We start from the raw sequence: 20729 nt of genomic DNA on the forward strand, positions 1-20729 counted from the left end.
AACATGACTGCCTGTTTGAGTGCCTGTCTCCCTAGATGATCTTTTGGGGCAGGGACCATGCCTCATTCATCTTTGTATCTCCAGCACCCAGACGGTACCCAGCACCAAAGAGGTATTTAATAAACACAGAATGGACAGATAAATAATGCCTCATGGTTGTCAAGATGCCTAACTCTACCAAATCCTCTTCTTTGTCTGAAAGTTGATATTTCAGCTTGAAAGAATTGTGTATGAAAACAGAGTACGTCAACCCACACTGATAGCCTAGAGGACTCTCCTAGGACTTTAGCGCAGAAGCTTTATGCCTCAGCTTTTACACTTTTAATGACTCAGAAACCCCTTCTGTTGATTTGTTGGATCTTGGTCACCACTCCAGTGGAGTTGAGATCTGAGTATGAACCCCAGCTTGGGAATTCACTTTGGGTTTTGCCAGCTGCTTTCTATCACCGGCTACCTGGAGTCCACAAGGGTCAACCTGAGCCCTCATCCAAGAACAGAACCAATCCCAGCCTGACAGCCATGAGTGGGGGAGAGAGGAGCAGTGGCCCACCAGCCCCATCAGCCTCCCGAGTCTCCCTGGTAACATTTATTGACCCTGGCCCTCAACAGTCCTCTGCCCGCCTGCTCAGTTATTGCTTGGGGCCCAGAATGAATCTCTGCTGGTAAGAAGGAGGGGGTGGTGCCGAGGGCACACAGAGGGCTGACACCCCTGAGCTCCTTGGCCACTAGCAAAGACACTTACACAGACCCACGGGTGCTTGAGAGCCTGGTCAGCCGTGATGCGCTTGGCTGGGTTTATGGTCAGCATCTGGTTGATCAAGTTCTTGGCTTCAGGAGTTACCGTGTCCCATTCTGGTGATGGGAACTAAGGAGCAGGAATAGGGAGAAGAATATGATATTGGTGAGCTTCACACCCTGAAACACTGGCTCTGTCTTCAACTCAACTCCTGTAATTGGGATACTCTGTGGTACCTAAAGCTGTGACTGGCAGAGTTGGAGAAGCCCTGCGGCTATTCCAGAACCTGTGTCAACTTAAAGACTTGGAAAGACAGACAGAACAGTCATGTTTAGAATGCCAGAACATCAGATCAGAGCGGGAAGGGGACTCCAACATTCTCTGGTTTAAGCCCAGCTCTATACTTAGGAGGGAACAGAGGCTCAGCAATGTGTCCAAGGTGCCACTGCAGTGGAGGGAGTCTCCAGGCCTTTTGTCCCTGTGTTACACAGCACACCAATGAGGCCGCTCCATTCTTTGCAAGTACAGATCAAAGGACTTCAGTGGGCTCCTCAATTTTAGTTATGAAGAAGGCTGTGCAAAAGAAAGTTGCTCCCTGGGACATAGAGTGGCAAGAATTGGGCCCTGGATGCCCATTCCTGGGTCCTCAAAGTCCCCTGACACCCCCTGTATCACGTGACACACTAAACAAGCCTGCTCCCTTGGACAGAGCCCGAGGAGCAGGACATCTGCCCTTCCTGGCCTGGCTGCCCGGCTCTCTGGTCCTTACATCATAGGCTCCAGCCTTGATCTGCTGATACAGCTTGTGCTGATCCTCATCCCAGAAGGGAGGATAGCCCACCAGGAGGATATACAGGATGACCCCTACGAGACAGAACACACAGGTCATGGGGGTCAGTCGCCTACTTCCCTGAGGAACCAAGAAAAACCATGCAGGGCTCAGAGCCACCTAGAAAGGCAGGGGCCATACCAGAGTCAGAAGTGGATGCCAGCCGATAATGCTATGCTACCAGCCCCTCCTGCTATGCCTCACACTTCACGTCACCAAGTCACACCAGGGATTTCTTTAGGCACAACCCATCCTCTAAGGCGTGGGCAAATCCCTCTCCAAGAAGGATACAATGTCATCCCAGAAGTACGCAGGGAGGAGGGTGTGATGGGAACAGCCATCCCAGGGGCAAACACCATAATTTCACATACACCAGGCACGTGTGTGACCTGCAAGGAATAGCGATGCCTCTTTCTTGCCATCATCGGAAGTTGAGGGCCCTTAACAGCGAAAAGCTGAGAGCGTGGAATGGGCTTACCGCAGGCCCAGATATCCACAGGTTTTCCATAGGGATCTTTCCTCAAGACCTCAGGGGACAAGTAACCTGGGGTGCCAGCAAAACCTGTAGCAAAAGAGAGGGCAGACGCATACTGAACCCACTTTCTCTCTCGTTAAATCCACACCAGCCATTTCCCCCAAGTCCCATCTCATTCCTGCTGCTTTTGCTACATAAACTCTCAGCACATGGGCAGCAAGAGCTGACAGGCTGGGCTTCTTGTAGCGCCTGGAATCTGAACCAGACGGCAAAGCCGTATGCCTACCAGGAACTCCAGCTCCTTCCCAGAGGCAGCAAGAAAGCAGTGCTGACAACAGCTTACTGTACTGAGTCACGTATGGCCAAGAGAGATCTCTGCACCCTCCCACCCTCCGCCAGTCTCTGAGGAGGCCAGGACCATTAAGGGTCTGGCTTCCAGTTCTAATAGAGGAAGGCAGATCAGGAAGAGGAGGAAGGGCGGGGGCTGCATTCCGGGAAGACAGGATCACCCTTACCAAACCAAGCCTGCTGCTCTCCCTGTACTTCGATGGCTAGGCCAAAATCAGCCAGCTTGACGGCGGCACCCTTGCATTTACTCGCCAGCAGCAGGTTCTCAGGCTGCAGAAGAAACACAGAGAACCTTGTGAGCACCCACCCTGCAGCCCAGAGGAAGCCTAGTTTGGGCCTACGCAGTACCACTATCTGGCACCAGGTGGCGCCAACACTTCATGAGCAGAGGCAAGGAGGGGAGCCTGGGTAGTACCTTCAGGTCCCTGTGGACGATGTCATGCTGGTGGATGTGGTTAACACTCTCCAGAATCTGATGTATACAGTGGCTAAAAAAGCAGAAGGAAAAGAAATGTCAGCGCAGGGTTAAACCACCTCATCCACATCCACAACCACATGCTGCAGACTAAGGCATGTGACAAGGGGCCACGGATTCACAGAGAATCACTTAACGGCCACTGGAACCTTAGACTCTGCACATCATCTTGTTCAACCTATTTAAAGAAAGAGGAAACCGAGGCCCAGGCAGATGCAATGGTTTTTCTAGGATCACCGCTAGAACGGGTTCCTCTCACCCCCTTTTGACTGGAAAGGTCTAACACAACCAATTCATTTCCAAGAGATCAGGAGACAGCCCAGAATCCTGAGGAAGAAGAGAGCATCCAATCCCTTCCTTCTTTCTCTTTCTCCATACAGTAACTTTGTTCTTGGAGAAGAGGCTTGTGCTGGCAACTTAGGAAGGAGAGTCCAACTAAACAACCTAAGCTACTTTGGCGGTGGGTGCACTCATTCATTTCCCTAAATGTTTATTGAGTGTCTAGGATATGAAGATGGACAAGACCCAATAGCTGCCCTGAGGTCTGGCATCCAGTAAGGCAGCTAAAACAAGTACAAAGATACCTTTAAGAAACAATGTACTTAAGAGCTTCCAAACAGGGCATTTGAGGAGCACTTCTGATGATTTTGCGTAGAGAAAAAAACCCAAAGTTATTTTATTATTTTATTTTTGAGACAGGGTCTCACTCTGTTGCCTGGGTTAGAGTGCAATGTCGTGAACACAGCTCACCGCAGCCTTGACCTCCTGGGCTCAAGCAATCCTCCCACTTCAGCCTCCCCAGTAGCTGGGACCACAAGCATGAGCCACCGTGCCCAGCTAATTTTTGTATTTTTTTGTGGAGACAAGGTCTCACCACGTTGGCCAGGCTGGTCTTGAACTCCTGAGCTCAAGTGATCCACCCACCTTGGCCTCTCAGTGTTGGGATTACAGGCGTGAGCCACTGCGCCGAGCCACAGTCACACACGTAAATCAGACTGTCCACATAGCAAACCATCCTGCCATCCCTGTCATCAAACTCCTGACAGGGAGCGGGGGCAGTCTAGAGCAGTGGTTTTCAACTGGGAATGAATTTGCCGCCCGCCCCCCCACCGCAGGGGACATTTGGCAATGCCTAGAGAAATTTCTGGTTGTCACAACTGGAGGAGGGGTGCTCCCAGCATTTGGTGGGCAGAGGCCAAGGATGCTTCTAAATGTCTGCCACAATGCACAGGAGAGGCCTCACAACAAGGAAGTACCTGGCCTAAAACATTAGTAGCACCAAGGCTAAGGAACTTGGCCTAGAATATAGACCCCCGTCATCAGGCACTATCTGGTATACTAAGCACATCTGCAGAGCATCCCAGTGTATGGGGCTGGGTGGCCTGGACTTACTATTCCTAAAATCTGATGCTGGGGATGCCACAAGAACCAAGGGGTCGTACTGGGTCCCTGGGGGCTGAAACTCGGGCCTCCCCATAGGACACAGCCCAAGAGTGGGCCACAGAAACTTTAAGACTGAGCTATAGAGGCGAGTCTCCACAGAGATGTATAATTAGAACAGAGCCGGGCTAGCAGGGAGCGCCTTCTGGCCAAAAATGGCAAAAGTGCGAAGTGTCCCAGCAGAGCCAGGCCAAGCCCACTGGTACAGTCACCCCCCTCAGGGCCCCCTCCCTACAGCTCTCCCTCCTCCCCGCAGGCTCCCTGAGCCATCACTGCCTCCTCCGTCCCAGAGCCTGGTCCTCCCCTGCTGGCACTGGAATTCATCTCCCCACTTGAGAATTCTTCCCGAGGCTGAAGCATCTGAAGTTGATCAGCAAACATTGGCCTCTCAAGGTTGAGAAATTCGTGAGGAAGCTGCACTCCCCCACTCTCCAGAAGCAGCCAGAGCTGCCACATAAGCCAGATAAGCTGCAGGCAGGATGATCAAAACCAGGTTGTAGGGACATCACCCTCGAGAAAAGCAAGGCTGGGGGAAGAGCCAAGGCGGGAAAGGCAGGCTGAACAGGCGCCTGAGAGCGTGGGTGAGGGAGGCACCAGGGATTCCAGGGAGGGCAGAGGCTGAGGCATGTGGCCGGGGAACGGTCCTCAAGTTGGAGGAGCCCCATGGCAAGGCTGGTCATGGTGGTCTAGGGACAAGGTGACAGAGGCTGAAAGCTCCCGGGGCTCTATGGTTGGATTATCAGCCCAGAACTCTCCACTCCCTCAGGACAGAAACCATGTCTTCTGCACCTCTGGATCATGCCAGAGCCTCAGCACAGTGGCTTGAGCACACTAGAATTTGTCAAAGGAAAGAAAAGGGCAGAGGGGGACATTGGGCATGGTGGCGAGTACATGGTAGTGCAAAAAAAAGTATTTCTGGGGTCACAGGGTAAAGGAGACTTGGAAAAGCTTTGTAAAACATTCATTTGGAAGTGATTTTTTTTGTGGGGGGGAGGGGGACATAGTCTCACTCTGTTACGCAGGCTGGAGTGCAGTGGCATGATCTTGGCTCACTGCAACCTTCGCTTACAGGTTTAAGTGATTCTCCTGCCTCAGCCGCCCAAGTAGCTGGGATTACAGGCACACACCACCACACCCGGCTAATTTTTTTGTATTTTTAGTAGAGACAGGGTTTCACTATGTTGGCCAGGCTGGGCTCCAACTTCTGACCTCAGGTGATCCAACTGCCTCAGCCTCCCAAAGTGCTGGGATTACAGGCATGAGCCACTGCGCCTGGTTAGGAAGTGCTGAATTTTTAACTTCTAATATCACCCACAGTATGCAAGCCCTAGCCCAGCTCAACAGAATCTTTCTCCAGACAAGAGCTATTCTGATCTTCCCCAAAGACTATTCAAACAGGTACAATGCTGGACCCCGAAGGTGGCCAAGACTTCCTTCAGTCCTAAACTCCAGAGCTACATTTGAACTCTCGGGCCCTCATCCTACCTGGCATCTGCTTCACTGTAGTACTCTCTGGCCACAATGTCTTCAAACAGCTCCCCGCCGGTAACACTGCAACCAACGGGAAGAAGAGGGTCAGAGGCAGAAAGGGTCCTTTGTCCAACCCCAATGTCCAAGAAGAAACAGGGTCACCCTGTAGAATGGCTTTCAGAGAAATCCCAACTCCCCATGCATTTCATCTGAGAGCTCAGAACACACTCGATCCTTCAGTGACACCCGGATTCTCCTTGAGGTATCATGGGCCGTCCCTTCCTTCTGGACATTTCTTTTTCCAAAATGCACAGATTCACTAATAGTCAGGCAGAGATGAAGATACAGGGATCTAAGAGAAAACAGTCAACCTGCCCCAAAAGTCACAGCTTTGAGACCAACATAAACACTAAAATATCGCTGCCCAGGAAGGACAGAGCTACTACTGAAGTTGAAGAGTAATGAGACCAATGACACAGAGACCCAACCCTGAGAATCCTGGAGAGGAGTGTCCAGGAGGTAAGAGCCACTTTTAAGACATTAAACCACAACCAACGTGGAGGAGAGACCCAATCCAATGGAGCCTGGTTTCCGACTAATGAAAGCTACCTCTGATTTCTCAGGATTTTTAAGGTCATGCAAAGAGCTGTCTTTTATTTCTTCACTAAGGACAGCACACTGAGAAACAAGACAAAGTCATCTGTGCAAGGTGTGCTGCTGAACAGAAGTGCGAGAGGAATGCTGTCCTGGGGTTCAGAGCCCTGGGGGGACGCTGGGGGAACATGGAGACCCCCTTGGTGGGGGCAGCAATCTGCCCCAGTCAAATCCTTTCCCTCGGACAAAGGAGGGGGCCCTGGGCGGAGGCTGGAGAGCCTGTTTAGGCCTCTTCCTGAGCCTTCATTTTGAGTCAGCTAGAGGGAAAGGCCCCCACACCCTCAGAAAGTGGCACTTACAGGTCAAACACGAGGTAGTGAAACCCTTCTTCAGAAATACTGTCATGGAGGCGCACTGCAAGAGAGGAGATGGGGACAGAGATTAACAAGAGAGAAAACTTGGAAATCCTAGGCTTCTCCTCAGCAGCCCCACCCCTGCCCCATCCTGTCGGGCTCACAGGGCTCTCCAGAAGGAGCAGTGGGGGGAAGTGGCGACGTGCCCAGTGCCCCCCAGTGCAAGGCTATGCAGCCTGGGAGCCAGAGCCTGGCGCTCTGGTTGCCACCTCAGACTCAGGCAAGAGAGAAAAGCTTCATGGCTAAGAAGTCAAGATGGAGAAAAGCCGGAACCTTCCCAGAGGGCTGGTATCCGAGAAGGTGGTCCTGGGATATGATGCACGATGGTGAGATGCAGCGTGAGCAGCACCTAGCAATGTTGACGGCAGGGGACAACAATGACCAGATGGGAAAGCCAGAGAGCTCTTCCAGAGCAGTAAATGGGAGCAGAACTAAGGGGTGGGGAAGAAGGTGGAAAGGCAGAGCTCAGCAGGAAGGCACGTGGTGCAGGATAATGGATGGTGAGCCTGGAAGGCCACGCACACATTCAGGCAATGACAACAATAACAATTTATTAAGTGCTTACTATGCCAGGCCTTGTGCTAGGCTCTTGCATACATTACTGATTCTGCAAGCATTTATCAAGCACCTACTATGTGCTGGACCCCATGCTAGGCAGCGGGATTCAGGAGGAACAGACAGAGTGCCTGCCTTTGAGGAGTTTATTATTCCTTTCGACCACCTGAGATGAATGTTATTCCCATTCTACAGATGAGGGCACCAGAGGCTCAGGGACACAAAGTCTCTTAACAAAGGCCAAAGAGCTTCTAAGTGGTGGGTCAAGATGTGAATCCAGTGCTACCTGACTCCAAAGACTGTGGTCTACACCACTGCTTCCCATAAGAAACGTGGGGCAGCCCCCATATTCAGGCAACAAAGCCCTGGCATCCAAAAGAAAGACCACTTACAAATGTCCCTAAAGCAGCATTGCAGACAGGTCCGGGAGGGTGCCACTGGAAAAAGACTCGGGCGAGAAAAGGCTGGCAGGCGGAATCCCTCCCTGCTCCCCGCCTCCAAAGCTCTTGGGCAAAAAACCAACCTGAAGTCTTCTGAGGTCTCCTCTTCAAGTTTCTGCCCACAAAGCCACCTCTGGGTTAAATGCCAACCCCTGAGCATCATTCTAATGCAGACACGACTCCGCTTTGGCTGACTGTCCTGTCCCTCCCCTCACCTGAACTCTCTTGATGGGGAACTTCTGTTCCAAAGGCCTCCCTCCGTTTGACCTTTGCTCCAAGCCTTGGGAGTTACAGGTGCACCTCATGGAGCACTTCAGGAATGGCCTGACACCAAACTAACCAGTTCAGTGCTAGGAGACAAAGAAACAGCCATGTCTCTTCCTGGGTGGGCCCTGGCTGCTTCCATTTCCAGTGTCACACGTTTCCTCAGGGCTGAGGTGCTTCCCTATGTCCCCTCCCCACGAAGCAAGATCATTCAGAAAGCAAAGTATACAACCCAGCCGGCACAGTCCCGAGGCACTGAACCACCACTATAGCCCCCTTGTTCTCCTCCCTTGATGACTGAGGACTCCGAAGCCTGCCAGGGCCGGAGCCAGGGCCTCAAGACTGTTTCCGCATCCCATTACCTACACTATTTGATCTAATCTAGTGACTCAACCCCAAAAATCCCATCCCAATCTCAGTATTTCTGGGAACGGGATCAAAGGCAGGTGATACTTCCAATATCCCTCCCATTATTGGATATAATGTATATATCCAATATACATTCTCTCCTGGGCAAAGAAGATGCTTCCCTAGGCCTGCAGATGACAGAGGGGGCTTTTAGGACAGGAGGAAGGAGCCAGCGCCAGGCCCCTGCCTTCCTCCCATAAAAATTAGCCTGGGCACACTCCATACACACTCAATCAAGTCCTCTCGAAGTCCTGCCATTGCCTCCGCCCCACTCACTTGCGCACCTCTGGTCTAAGTCGGTGCCTCACGCTGAGTCTTGCTGCAGCTGCTGCTCCCTCACTTCCAAAAGGACTTTCCATTTAATTAAAAATTTGCTATTAAAAAGCATTAAAGTGTGTAATACAAATAATCCCCTGGAAATCAGCTGTCCCAGAAGCTACAGACCAGCTCCTTTAGGGAGATGACTAACAGCAGCAGCATGGGGAATTAACGGGACAGCAGCAGGTATGATGCTGACAACCATCTCAGAGAAGTGGAGCCACTCAGCTCTGCCTGGGCCTGGCACTGAGCCCTGCCTCAGCCAGAACCCCACCCCATGCCCAACACCACCCCATGCCCCACACCACCCTGCCCCCGCCCAGCACAGCAAGGCCAAGAACAGGGCAAGAAGTGCAGGCACCCAGGCCTCTGCCTAGACATGGAGTCATTGGCGTCTGCCCTTCTCCAGGAAGGCCACACACAGAGCCCAGGTGGGAGGAAGCCGGGGAAGGGAATTAGAAGAAAGGAGCAGCAAAGGAAGACTAATCCTTCTAGGCCACCCAGCAGAGAGAACAGCTTTGATGTGTGCCCCAGAGCAAGGCACCTGCCAAGACAAGGAGGGATGGAGGAAGTTGTATCTGAATAAGACTGCTATTGACATTTTTTTAATTTGTAAAGAAATTAACAGGACACTGAAGACAAGAGGAGAAATGACTGTGCCATTCTAAGTGCCTATTTAGCAACAGCAGATTCATTATTTCTTTTTTTTTTTTTTAAGAGACAGGGTCTCACTATGTTGCCCAGGCTGGGCTGGAGATCCTGGTCTTGAGCCATCTCCTGTCTCAGCCTCCTGAGAGGCTGGGACCACAGCTGTGAGCCACCGCACCCCATCAGATTCTGATAATAACAATCTAAATCTAACAACTAACACTTAGTTGAGCTGTCCGTGTGCCTGCATCGTTCCATGGGCTCCACGTGCATTACTGTATTGAACCCTCACACCAGCTCTGCAGGGTAGCTACTTACATATAAATAACCCCATCTGACAGGAGAGGAAACTGAGGCTCCATAAGAAACCTGCCCAAAATCACACTAAGTGGCAGAACCGGGACTTGAAGCCAAGACAAACCAACATCAAGATTCCTGATATTGCAGAGTTGCTTGGGAGTCACCTTCTCAAATTCTTAGGCAAAGGAGCTCCAATCTGTCCCCACTACCTGTGGCCATTCTGACTGGCTCGACAATGTCCACTGGGCAGCTACCCCGGAGCAGGCGAGGCTGTACATGCCATGGATGTGGCTGTGAAGAAGAGGAGCCGGCCCTGCCACCTGGAGCTGCCAGGCGAAGAGGGAAGACAGGCTTTAAACCAGCAATTACACAAATGCATTAACTAAGCACAACTGTGTCATGCTGTGAGGCAGGAGCAGAGGGACTATGGATGCGTGGAATAAAATAATCTGACACCCAGCCCGTTCCAGAGTAAAGACAGGGCATGAAGGCCAACAAGGGCCAGGCCATGTCCATAGACAGGAAGATCTGGGGAAAGGAGTATAAAGCATTTACTGCATTTCAGCAACAAACCTAATTGCTGTTCTTTAAAAACCGTGGAAGACAGAACAGGCCAAAACACCTACAAACCTTTACTTGATATTTCATGTCTTCAAGGACTGAGATAGCCACAACCCAAATGTTGTGGCTATTTCCAATTCTTTAAAAACCACCCAACAATATGCCACATTTTAACTAACAAATCTTTCTCCAAAAAGCACTGAAAAAGTGTTGCTGTTAAAAATATCTGCAGCAATAACACAGTGGGAAGGAGGTCCTGTTGCCATGGGGGCTTGTGGGGGACTGAGCTGCCCCCCAAGAGCTTACTGTGGCAGGGCTCCCCCCACCCCCACCATGGGGGCAGGGATGTAGGAACTGCTCAGTCATGATTCAATGTTTCTTTTTATTTGCAACCGTTTCTTTGCTACACTTACTGTTAGCTGAATGGGTACTGGGCTCAAGGGTAAATGGTCAGGCTTGAATAACTTGTGAACTGAGTCGAGGCTGGGGGTCTTGAAGAGATCACTTCTAGGGGCTGGAATCTCCATTTTCATCATCTCCCTCCTAGCCTCCTTTCCTGGCTGAACCCTTTCATAACAACTCCACGAAGGGACCCAGATAACAAAACAGAGGCAGGCATAGAGGAGTTAAATAACTTGCCAGAGGTCACAGTTACTAATTAGCAAATCCCAGATTCAAACCCCAAATCTGGATGCGACTCCGAAGCTGCAAAACTTGGCTTCTCCAAGTATTGACAGGCATGCGGACCGGTAGCATGAGCATCAGCTGGAGACTCAGGTCCTACCCCAGACCCCCTGAATCAGAATCTGAATTTTAACATGATCCCTGCATGAGTCATAAGCACATAAAAGTTTGAGAAGTGCTGCTCTAAACCACAATGCTAGACTATGATCGAAACTGCTGGGGCAGCTCAGCACGAAGGAAGACGGAGTCTATTCATTAGAGGACTTGAGAGCAGGGAGCAGGCAGATCACAGGTAGAACGGACTTCATTCAGACCTCAGACTTCACACCAGCGTCTCCTCCTCTCAACTCCCCACCACTGGCCACACTCCCAGCGCTGTTTGGAGTTCGGCAGTGTGCCTTACACCCAAACAGGCATTTTGTTGTTTGTTTGTTTGTTTTTAATAAACTTTATTTTCAGAGCAGTTTTAGGTTCACACCAAAATTGAGCGGAAAGTACAGGGTGTTCCCAAATACCCGAGAACATTCCCAAATACCCCACGTCCCCCACATGCACAGTCTCTCCCACCATCAACATCTCCCACTAGAGTGGTGGATTTGTTACCGTCTATGAACCCACATTGACTCATCATCATTACCCAAAGTCCAGAGTTTATATCAGGGTTCACTCTTCCAACAGGCTTTTAACTCCTGGGACAGAATATCTAGCTATTAAGGGGAAACTGGGCATGACTGGCCCCTAGCACCAAATGCTCCATCTGAATTCAGTGCCTCCGAGTCTGACCACAGGCAGGGCTGACCACATGCTCTCTGCTCTAGCTTCCTCGACTGTGCACCGTTCTTGGGCTGGCCCGTTTGTTTCCCTTTGGGATGGAGTTCAAGAGGCCAGAGCCAAAAGGGTCACAGTTCTGAAGGACAGCGCAGTGGAGAGAGAAGAGGAATAGTGAATTAGGGGCACAAAATTGCCTCCTCTCCTGCCACAAGCCAGGTCCAGATCCATGGCAACCACAGCCGCCTGGACCTGCAGCTCCGCCACATCTCCAACAGCCCTGGTTCCCACCGGATGCTGGAGCTCCCAGGACACAGTCTTGACTCCCCCTTCCCTCTGCCCACCCTCAACCCCAGAATCGGTCCTCGGACCAACCTCCTTAGGACCTGGGAGCAGTCATGAAATGGAAGCACAGTTCTAGGAAATCAGAGGCCAAAAGAGTGACTGTGCCCCACCTGGCCTCTGAGCAGACGGCCAGGATATATGGTCCCTCCGCCTGCCTCCACTCTGAGCCGAGGGCAGATGGTAAAAGTAAAGGGCTACCAAACAGAGTGAAGTCTATGGGGTAAAAAAGTATGTATTTAATTCTAGAAATAAATAAAAAGACACCTAGGGCTTTTTTCAGCTAGAATTCTATTTTTGTCCTTCCTGCTCATTTCTCAATTGTCTTCATTATACCCTGACCCGTCCGTGGCCAACCCATCCGTGGTCAACCCGCCCATGGTCAACCCGCCCGCATCGCGGGTGATGTGGACGTGGTTCTGCTTCCTGCATCACTGACCCCTAGCTGCTGTTCTCCTGCCTACATGAGGACAAATTATCACTGCTGTACCAGTTGGTCACAAGGAGCATAAAGGAAAGGAAGTTACCCTCCTCAGATATTGAGACCCGGGTCTGGAACATCAAAATGCTTCTGTGCTTATGGGTGGCTTTAGTCACGCACATGTTTTTTCTTCCTGTTCTGGAACTTCTAGGTTAGAGGTCACAAGCTTGCAAGGCCTACAGGGGCCCAGGTGGGTAATGCAAATGTGAGCTCATAGTGGGTGACAAGGACAGTGGCCAGCGGGCTGCAGGGGCAGCCACCACTCCTCACAGCTCCTTCTAGCCATGCAAGGTGGGGGCTCAGCAGAGCCAAGCCTTCTGACTGGAAAGGCGGGGGAATAGATTTTTTCTTTTTTCAAAATGTGAAATCTCATTTTTAAATATTGGCAAATAATAAAAATATTTTTAGACCACTGAGTCAGCCAAGCAAAACATGCCTAATCTGTGACTGCTGTTCTAGGTGTTTCCCTCTGTGGGCCCTCTCCTACCAAAGGCAACACGTCAGTCCCCACTGCGCTGTTTTCAGGTGAAGTCCTAACCTCAGAAACCACCTAGGAGCTCCAGTAGTTCTGAGGCCAGGAACCCACCAGCTGAGAGGTGCTGGCTCTGCAGAACACACTGCATCAGGCAAAGCCGATCACCACCGGCCACGCCAATCTGCTTCGGGTGTAATCCAAGCTGCTGATTGCCATCTAGAAAGCCCTGCACAGCTGACGTTCTGACTACCTCAGAGCTGCTCCTCTCCCAGAGGGCTAGAGCAGGACCTCAGCCCTTCCATGACAGAGCTCACTTTGACTGTTCTAGCCCGAGACCTGGGAAGCCAGGGGCTGGGTAGCTCTGAAGGAAGCATTAGGCTTCAGCAAGTCACCTCACAGCCCTGGCCACCAACAGAGCAGAGCAGGCGACCTCTGGGGCATGGTGGGAGCCCTGAGATTTAGGCCATGCCTGAGGAGCACAGAACACGTGTTGTCTTTTGTGATGACTCAGGGCTTTCAGGGAAAACCTAGGAGATGCTCCTTGCTCTGCCTCAAGTCAACACTGGGGCTTCTGCTCAGACACTGCAGCCAGCCCAGTTTCTGTCCCTTCTGCAAAGAGCACCAAATCAGGGCCAACGCTTTTGGCAAAGACCATTTCAGCTGAACAAAGTAAAACTGAGCCAGAGTGGGTTGAGGCAGGCAAACCTCCTCAGGCTTTAGCACAACCAACAATGTGCTCTTGTCCCCCCAGTCAGGGTGGGAGCAGGGAGAAATCCTCTTTTTTCTCCTTCCCCATCTGAGTGGTTCCTGCCATCCCTTCTCCAGAGGAGCCAGGCAGGGGGGCAGCTTGCTTTCCTGGCTCTGGGGAATACAAATGGGAGCACCATGGAAACCCCCAGAGTGTGCAGGACACCGCAGCAGGAACAAAACTCTTTCAGGTCCACAAACAAAATCCTGACCCTTGCATGAGGGCTATGGATGGCCCCTGGTGAGGGACACTGGCAGGCTAGGAGCCCGGAACCTCACACGCTGAGGACCCTGGACCTCAGCCTAAAGACAGAAGGAGAAAGGGAAGAAATAGCATCTGAAACCTATTCTGATGCCTCACACCCCAGCCCTGAGAAGGTGCCGCAGTGATGCAGATACTCAGGTCTCTAAACCAGAATGCCCCAGAATTCTGAGACACAGTTGCTATCCTGCTCATGTAAAAACAGACACCAGGTGAAGGTCCACAGACAGAGGTGATCCCACACACAAAAGCAGTGGATATCTGTTATCCCTGCTTCTACAAAATACCCACAAAATGCTCCATGCCCAGGCACTCACCGATGTTTGGATGTTTCAGAAGTCGACATATCCGAGCCTCACGTTCTAGTTTCTGGTGATCTAAAAGCAGAAGAGAAAAAACAAAAGCCATCAACTATCCATTCTCCTTGTGGTCACCTTGTTATTCATATTCCTTCAGTTCAGGTACTAACTATGCATTTGTGATGATTTGCTGAAGTAATGCAGCAAGTCATGGCAATCCTGGAGACAACTTGTTTTCCTTTCATTTTAGGGTCTCACTTTGTCCCTCAGGCAGGAGTGCAGTGGCATGATCGCAGCCTCAAACTCCTGGGCTCAAGCAATCCTCCCACCTCAGCCTCCTGCATAGCTGGAACTATAGGCACCAGCCACCAGGCCTGGGCCAGATAGATAGTTATGACCACCTTTTCCAGATGAGGAAGTGACTTGAGGGTTTGCACACTTCGAGCCAGTGAGCAGCAGAGCTGGGATTTGAATCCAGGTATTCAACTGAAACTCTGGTGCTCTTTCCACCACAACAGGGTTTCAGTGGTCCAGAGTGTCCAGAATCTCTCTTTTTTTTTCTTTCTGAGATGGAGTCTCATTCTGTTGCCCAGGCTGGGGTGCAGTGGTGCGATCTCAGCTCACTGCAACCTTCGCCTCCTGGGTTCAAGCAATTCTCCTGCCTCAGCCTCCCGAGTAGCTGGGATTACAGGCACACACCACCACGCCTGGCTAATTTTTGTATTTTTAGTAGAGACGGGGTTTCACCACGTTGGCCAGGTTGGTCTCGAACTCCTGACCTCAGGTGATCCACCCGCCTCGGCCTCCCAAAATGCTGGGATTATAGGCGTGAGCCACCGTGCCTGGCCCAGAATCTCTTTCTTGTTAGGAACACTAATAATAGCTAAGTTATACTGAGCACCTAATATATACTCGGCACTGGCTAGGGGTTTTGCATATATTCTCTACATAGTCCTGATGGCAAGCCTGAAACATAATGATGCTGATAATAAAGAGGTTGATGATCAAGATAATGACGACTTAAAATAATAATAGCTGACATTTATTGAGAGCTTACTTCTACACTAGGCAGCTGCCTCTTTTAATTTATCCTCATAACAACTCTAGGAGGTTGGCATTAGTATGATGCCCATTTTATAGAAAGAGAAACCAGGACACAAATCCTGCTTCTCCCCAGAGCCCTCTTGGCCACCATGGCTGTAAGCTTTGACCTCTTCAAATTCAGACTCCAGGATTACTCGGTTTTGGTGGAATAACCAGAAATCCACAAGTCCCCAGATCCAAGTGAGCTGCGTGGGTCAATTCCTTCCACAGGAAGGCAGAGCTCCAGTACGTGGGAAGAGAGGATGCTACTCACAGCACGGAGGCCTCACAGCCCTCCCCCACTGTCCTTCCCTCTTTCTACTTGCTGAAATCCTGCCAAAAGTCACCTCCTTCATGAAGTCTTCCCTGCTCCTCTCGGTAGACTGTGACTTCTCCCTCCTACTCCACCCCCCCCCCGATTTCCCAATGCACTTCTCACGATTCTCACATCATATATTACATCAGTTATCTTTCAGATGCAAGCTCTTCGAAGGGCGGGGGTACCTTTCCAGGTAGTGCTTTCTAGAGTTCTTTCTGTAAACAGGGGCTTAATAAGGGTTTACTAATAACAGTAGTAGCCATAACAATCGCTTACTATGCACTGACTACATGTCAGGCAGAGGCATGGATTACCATATTTCATACCTTCAGAAACTCTGTGAAGTAGGGATCTGATTAGCTCTATTATATTACTGAGGAAACAGGTTTAAAAAGATAGAGTAATCTGCCTAAGGTAACACAAACAAGCAGTGATGCAGGTGGTCTGAGCCTAGAGCCCTCTTTCTCCACCCCTGTGCTATTATGGCCAGATAAAGAATGGTGAGAGTTGAGTTAAGACTCCAGGCTTTGGAGGGGGTGCAAAAGGAAGAGAATCCAGTTCACCCTGAATTATCCAGGCCCGGGCAGGGGCCTTCACATCCATAGCTGCCAAGCTATTCCTGTCTCCCTGCCTCTACCCTAAACAGCAAAAAGCTTCTGTAAATCTTCCCACAGCCCTCACAATGATCCCATTAGGTAAATGCTATGATTGTCCACATTTCCAGATGATGGAAGAAACGGAGGCCCAGGGAAGTTAAGTAACTTGCCCAAGATCCCACAGCAGGAAAGGGATAAAAGGGGGATTCAAACTCAGGACTGTCAGTGTGAGATAATGTAGGGATTATGGACTAGAAGAAATTCACATTTATTGTTTCACTAACCAAACCCAGCTTTGTCCTAAACTTTCCCTCTAGCAACAGCTCTACTTTGTGGAAGGAGGTGGGGACAGACAGAGATTAGTTCCTGCTGCCCAGCTAATCCGTCCCAGCTGCCCAAAGATCTGGGTCAGGCCTTCCTTCCTGTGCCTGGGTTCAGCATGACCACCGACCAGGATGCAGCCAGGAGAACCCCAAGTAACTCCCAACTCCCAGATCACCTGGCATCCCTTGGTCCCAGGCACAGGGATGTGGCCAGTGACCTCCAGAAGCGAGGCACTCAAGGAGGCTGTAACAGCCTTGCCTGGTGGCTGGGGGGCTTGCTTCTTCCAGATCTGGCAGGATGTTGACATGACCCCACCTTCCTTCCATCCCTGGACTTGAGATGGAGGTACCAAGCCAGCCAGCCCCAAAGCTACAGACCCACGGCCCTCTCTCTGGGCACAAACCTCACCACCCTCCAGCCCATAACTCTCAGGCTTGGTTGCCTGGGCAGGTGCAGGAGAACAGCATCTTGCAATGCGGAGGTGGCAGCTGAGGGAAGGCCCAGAAGATTAATGTTTATCTCCTTCCTTAAGTCTCTTACTAGCTAATGGTTACAGTCCCACAACAGCAACAGCACTAAAAATAAGGGCACTCTGCTTTACCAGTGACTTTGAGTGGAGAGAAGACACACAGACTCAGGCTCCCAGCTCCTCAAAGGAGCTGCCCAGCATCCAGAGGGTCCTTGTTAGCCTCTTAGTTCAGCCTTAACTCCAAGGAGCTGAGCCCTGTGTTCCCGGCAAGGCCCAGGTCTTCTCTGAACCCCAGGACTACACCTTGATCCTCATTCTGATTCTAAGCTGTGGAGTATGGCAATTAACAACACATCGGTTTTGAAGTCAGACAGCCCTGGATTGAGCCCAACACTGCCACATCCAGCAAGCTATTAAACCCACCCGAGCTTCATTCATTCCTTCAAGAAATATTTATCGTGGCTGGGCGCAGTGGGTCACGCCTGTAATCCCAGTCCAGTACTTTGGGAGGCCGAGGTGGGTGTATCACTTGAGGTCAGGAGTTCAAGACCAGCCTGGCCAACATGGCAAAACCCCATCTCTACTAAAAATACAAAATTTAGCCAAACGTGCTCACTAGAACCCAGGAGGTGGAGGCTGCAGTGAGCCAAGATTGGGCCACTGTACTCCAGCTTGGGGTGACAGAGCAAGTCAAAAGAAAAAAAGAAATATTTACTGAGGCCTACTATGTGACAGACAGTATTCAAGATGCTAGGAAGACAGTGGCGAACAAAACAGACAAAAATCCCTGCCCTCATGGAGCTGACACTCTAGTGGCTTGTGTATGGGGGAGGGACGGACAGTAAGAAAACTCAACAGCACGTTAGATGTCACGGCAAGTGCTGCGCAGAAAAAGCAGAGAAAGTGGGGAGTGCAGATTTAAGTAGGGCAGTCCAAGAAAGCCTCAGTAAGGAGGTGACATTTGATTAGGACCCAAAGGAGGTGAGACAGTGAGCCAGGCACATTATCTTGGGAAAGAGGTTCCTCACTTCTTTTGTTTGTTTTTTTTGCTCTTTTTTTGAGATGGAGTCTTACTCTGTTGCCCAGGCTGGAGTGCAGTGGCACGATCTCGGCTCACTGCAAGCTCCGCTTCCCAGGTTCACGCCATTCTCCTGCCTCAGCCTCCCGAGTAGCTGGGACCACAGGCGCCCACCACCATGCCCGGCTAATTTTTTTGTATTTTTCAGTAGAGACGGGGTTTCACTGTGTTAGCCAGGATGGTCTCGATCTCCTGACCTTATGATCCGCCCACCTCAGCCTCCCAAAGTGCTGGGATTACAGGCGTGAGCCACGGCACCCGGCCAAGAGGTTCCTCACTTCTAAAATAGAGACAGCAAGATCTGAGGTTTAACTGAGGTGGTACAGGTCAAGAGTTTTGCATAAGGTCTGGCATATAGCTCCTTTCCAAGGGCCCAGTGAGAAGCTTGACAGGGTCTCCTGGGCTGGGCTTGTGGCCACAGCTATCACCAGAGACACTGTGAATGGGACCCACTGTCCCCTCAGCCCAGGCAGATGCAGGGTCTGCAACACAGCAACTAAGCCCTCCTGCCTGGCTTCTGGGCTCCCCACATGGTCCTCCATTGCAGTCCTGGAGGTGGAGTGTCCCTCCCTGTTTTGGCGGGGCCCACCTGTGTCTACAGTCTGCAGGTGATGGGCAGCAACAGGGGCTCCTCAGAGAGAGGGGAACGCCGCAGGAAGTGCCACTGTCCGCTTCCCTCCTCTTCCTCGCAGCTGTGGCACCCTGCCATCCACAAGCTCTCCTCAATGAACAGAGCAGTTTCTACCTGCCCCGCTCTCCCCGTTCCTGCTGCCACATACTGCCCGGCCACCACCCAGCCTCTCCAGCTGCTGTCTCCTGTCTCTTCCCCTGACACTTCCTGTCCTGTAGTCACATCCAGGGCTGGCCCACGGCTGCAAAAAAGCAGAGGGTCCATCCCAGCAGCAGTGGCAGCAGAGGGGTTCCAGGATGGAGTAGTGGTTTCTAGAGCATCTTTCCCAAAAGCAAGGGCATCCCAGCTGGACGCAGCATCTCCAACCCCAAAAAGGGCGAGGCCACTGAATGGGCTTGGTCCACAGTGGGAGGGCCCTGGCTCGGCATCTCAAGGTGCTGCAAAGGTGTCTCCCCTTGAGACACCCCTCCTTCCAGTAACCACTAGGGAGAGGCTCAGACCTTCCAAGGTGGACCCTCCTCCACGCACCTTTCTACCAGGCTCATCCCCGCCCCTCCCACAGCCCAGCCCCCCCCTTCCTGTTTGACAACTGCCACTTCCCGCTTTTGCACAGGGCCACTTCCTGCCTGCCTGTGTGCTACTGCCATGGAGAGACCCACCCCTGCCGGCCTTCAGCCCAGCTCCAACCACAGCCCTCTGCAGGTTTTCCCCATCATGAGCAGAGGTGGCAACAGGAGCAGAAAGCAGAAGCAGCTCCAGCCTTTCCCCAGCAGCCTGCCTAGACCAGAGTGGTCTGAGCCCAGGCCAGAGCCAGGCCCTGGGAAACAAGGATCCTAGAAACCCAACCTCTCCCGCCTTCTGCCCAAGTGCTTCAGGACTTGGTCCAAGGTGCCACGATTTCACAGGAAGGGCAGCAAGAAGTGACCAGATGCACCAGGGGAGGCAGAAAAGAGGAAGCAGATAGGGAGGTGATAGCTTGCAGCCAAGGGGTGCACCAAGCCTGCCCCTGAACCACCTCCCCCTCTGGCCTGAAGACAGAAGCCTACTCCAATGCCCTTTCCTTCCTCTGCCAGGTCAGGGGGGCAGGGAGGGCTAGCCACAGACTCTCCATGGCCCTCTCAGGGATGGGCCTGCTTGACTTAGTGACATTTTCCTAAAAAAAAAACACAAATGCCAGCACTAGCTTCAAATAAGATCCTGCTGCCACCTAAACATACAACCCTCTGTACGTGGGAAAGGATGCACATTCCTACTCTGACTGAGGACTCTCCCAAGTTCCAATCTCAAAGACATTCTTAACTTTGCAAAGGGTATTTTGCAGGTCTGTGCCTGTGACCCTAAACATGGATGTGAGAAACTTCCTGCAACCCCACTGATTTCAGGGCTCCATGGGAGGCGGCCTCACTTGCTGCCCTCCTGAGTGCCTTTCATCTTCTTCCCAAGCAGCAGAGGCCACCGTCTGGTCCCCTTGGCACTCTGAGGAGCAGAAACAAGGACATCGCAGGGATTTGGTGTCATAATCCACCTTCCCCAGCTGCTTATGCACAGCCCTGGGCCTGGGACACTGACCAGTGGGAATCCCAAGCCACGAACCCACCGACCTCACCCTGACACTGTGATGCCACATCCCTTCCTCTTTGAATCTCACTCTAAAGATGCAAAGAGTCTCCAATTAAAAGCAAAGTCCATCCGACACACAAGAGCAGGACCATGGTTTCTAATGCCCTCACACATGTACACCTGGTGACTAGCTGGGGGCTGTGATACAGAGGGACGGGGCCTGAAATGGTCCCATGTGAACCCCCAAGGCTCTGTGCATGTACCCAGCATCCTCCCCTTATCTTCAACCCTCACTCAAGCAGTTTTAACTTGGTGACACAAAGACCTGAGCCCCACT

The 20729-nt window shown here is 51.5% G+C and overlaps 1 protein-coding gene across 50 annotated transcripts in view; it reads right to left on the reverse strand.

The window, feature by feature from the left end:
* CAMK2G (calcium/calmodulin dependent protein kinase II gamma) overlaps positions 1-20729 on the reverse strand; it is a 62109-nt gene that overhangs the window by 33943 nt on the left and 7437 nt on the right. For 42 of the 50 annotated variants that reach the window (XR_010146642.1, XR_008537550.2, XR_008537549.2 and 39 more), the window contains exons 3-10: positions 14351-14410; positions 6727-6781; positions 5789-5854; positions 2804-2876; positions 2556-2658; positions 2044-2127; positions 1506-1600; positions 743-865 (exon numbers count right to left, since the gene is read on the reverse strand). Coding sequence is in view for 45 of the 50 variants with exons in the window: in XM_016918639.4 (XP_016774128.1) it covers positions 743-865; positions 1506-1600; positions 2044-2127; positions 2556-2658; positions 2804-2876; positions 5789-5854; positions 6727-6781; positions 14351-14410 (659 nt within the window). In the remaining 5 variants the exon portion in view is untranslated. The remainder of the gene's footprint in view (positions 1-742; positions 866-1505; positions 1601-2043; positions 2128-2555; positions 2659-2803; positions 2877-5788; positions 5855-6726; positions 6782-14350; positions 14411-20729) is intronic. The other 8 variants (XM_063780790.1, XM_063780788.1, XM_063780787.1 and 5 more) reach the window with 1 other exon arrangement.

The sequence above is a fragment of the Pan troglodytes genome, chromosome 8 (genome assembly GCF_028858775.2).
Source record: "Pan troglodytes isolate AG18354 chromosome 8, NHGRI_mPanTro3-v2.0_pri, whole genome shotgun sequence".
Lineage (NCBI taxonomy): Eukaryota > Metazoa > Chordata > Mammalia > Primates > Hominidae > Pan > Pan troglodytes.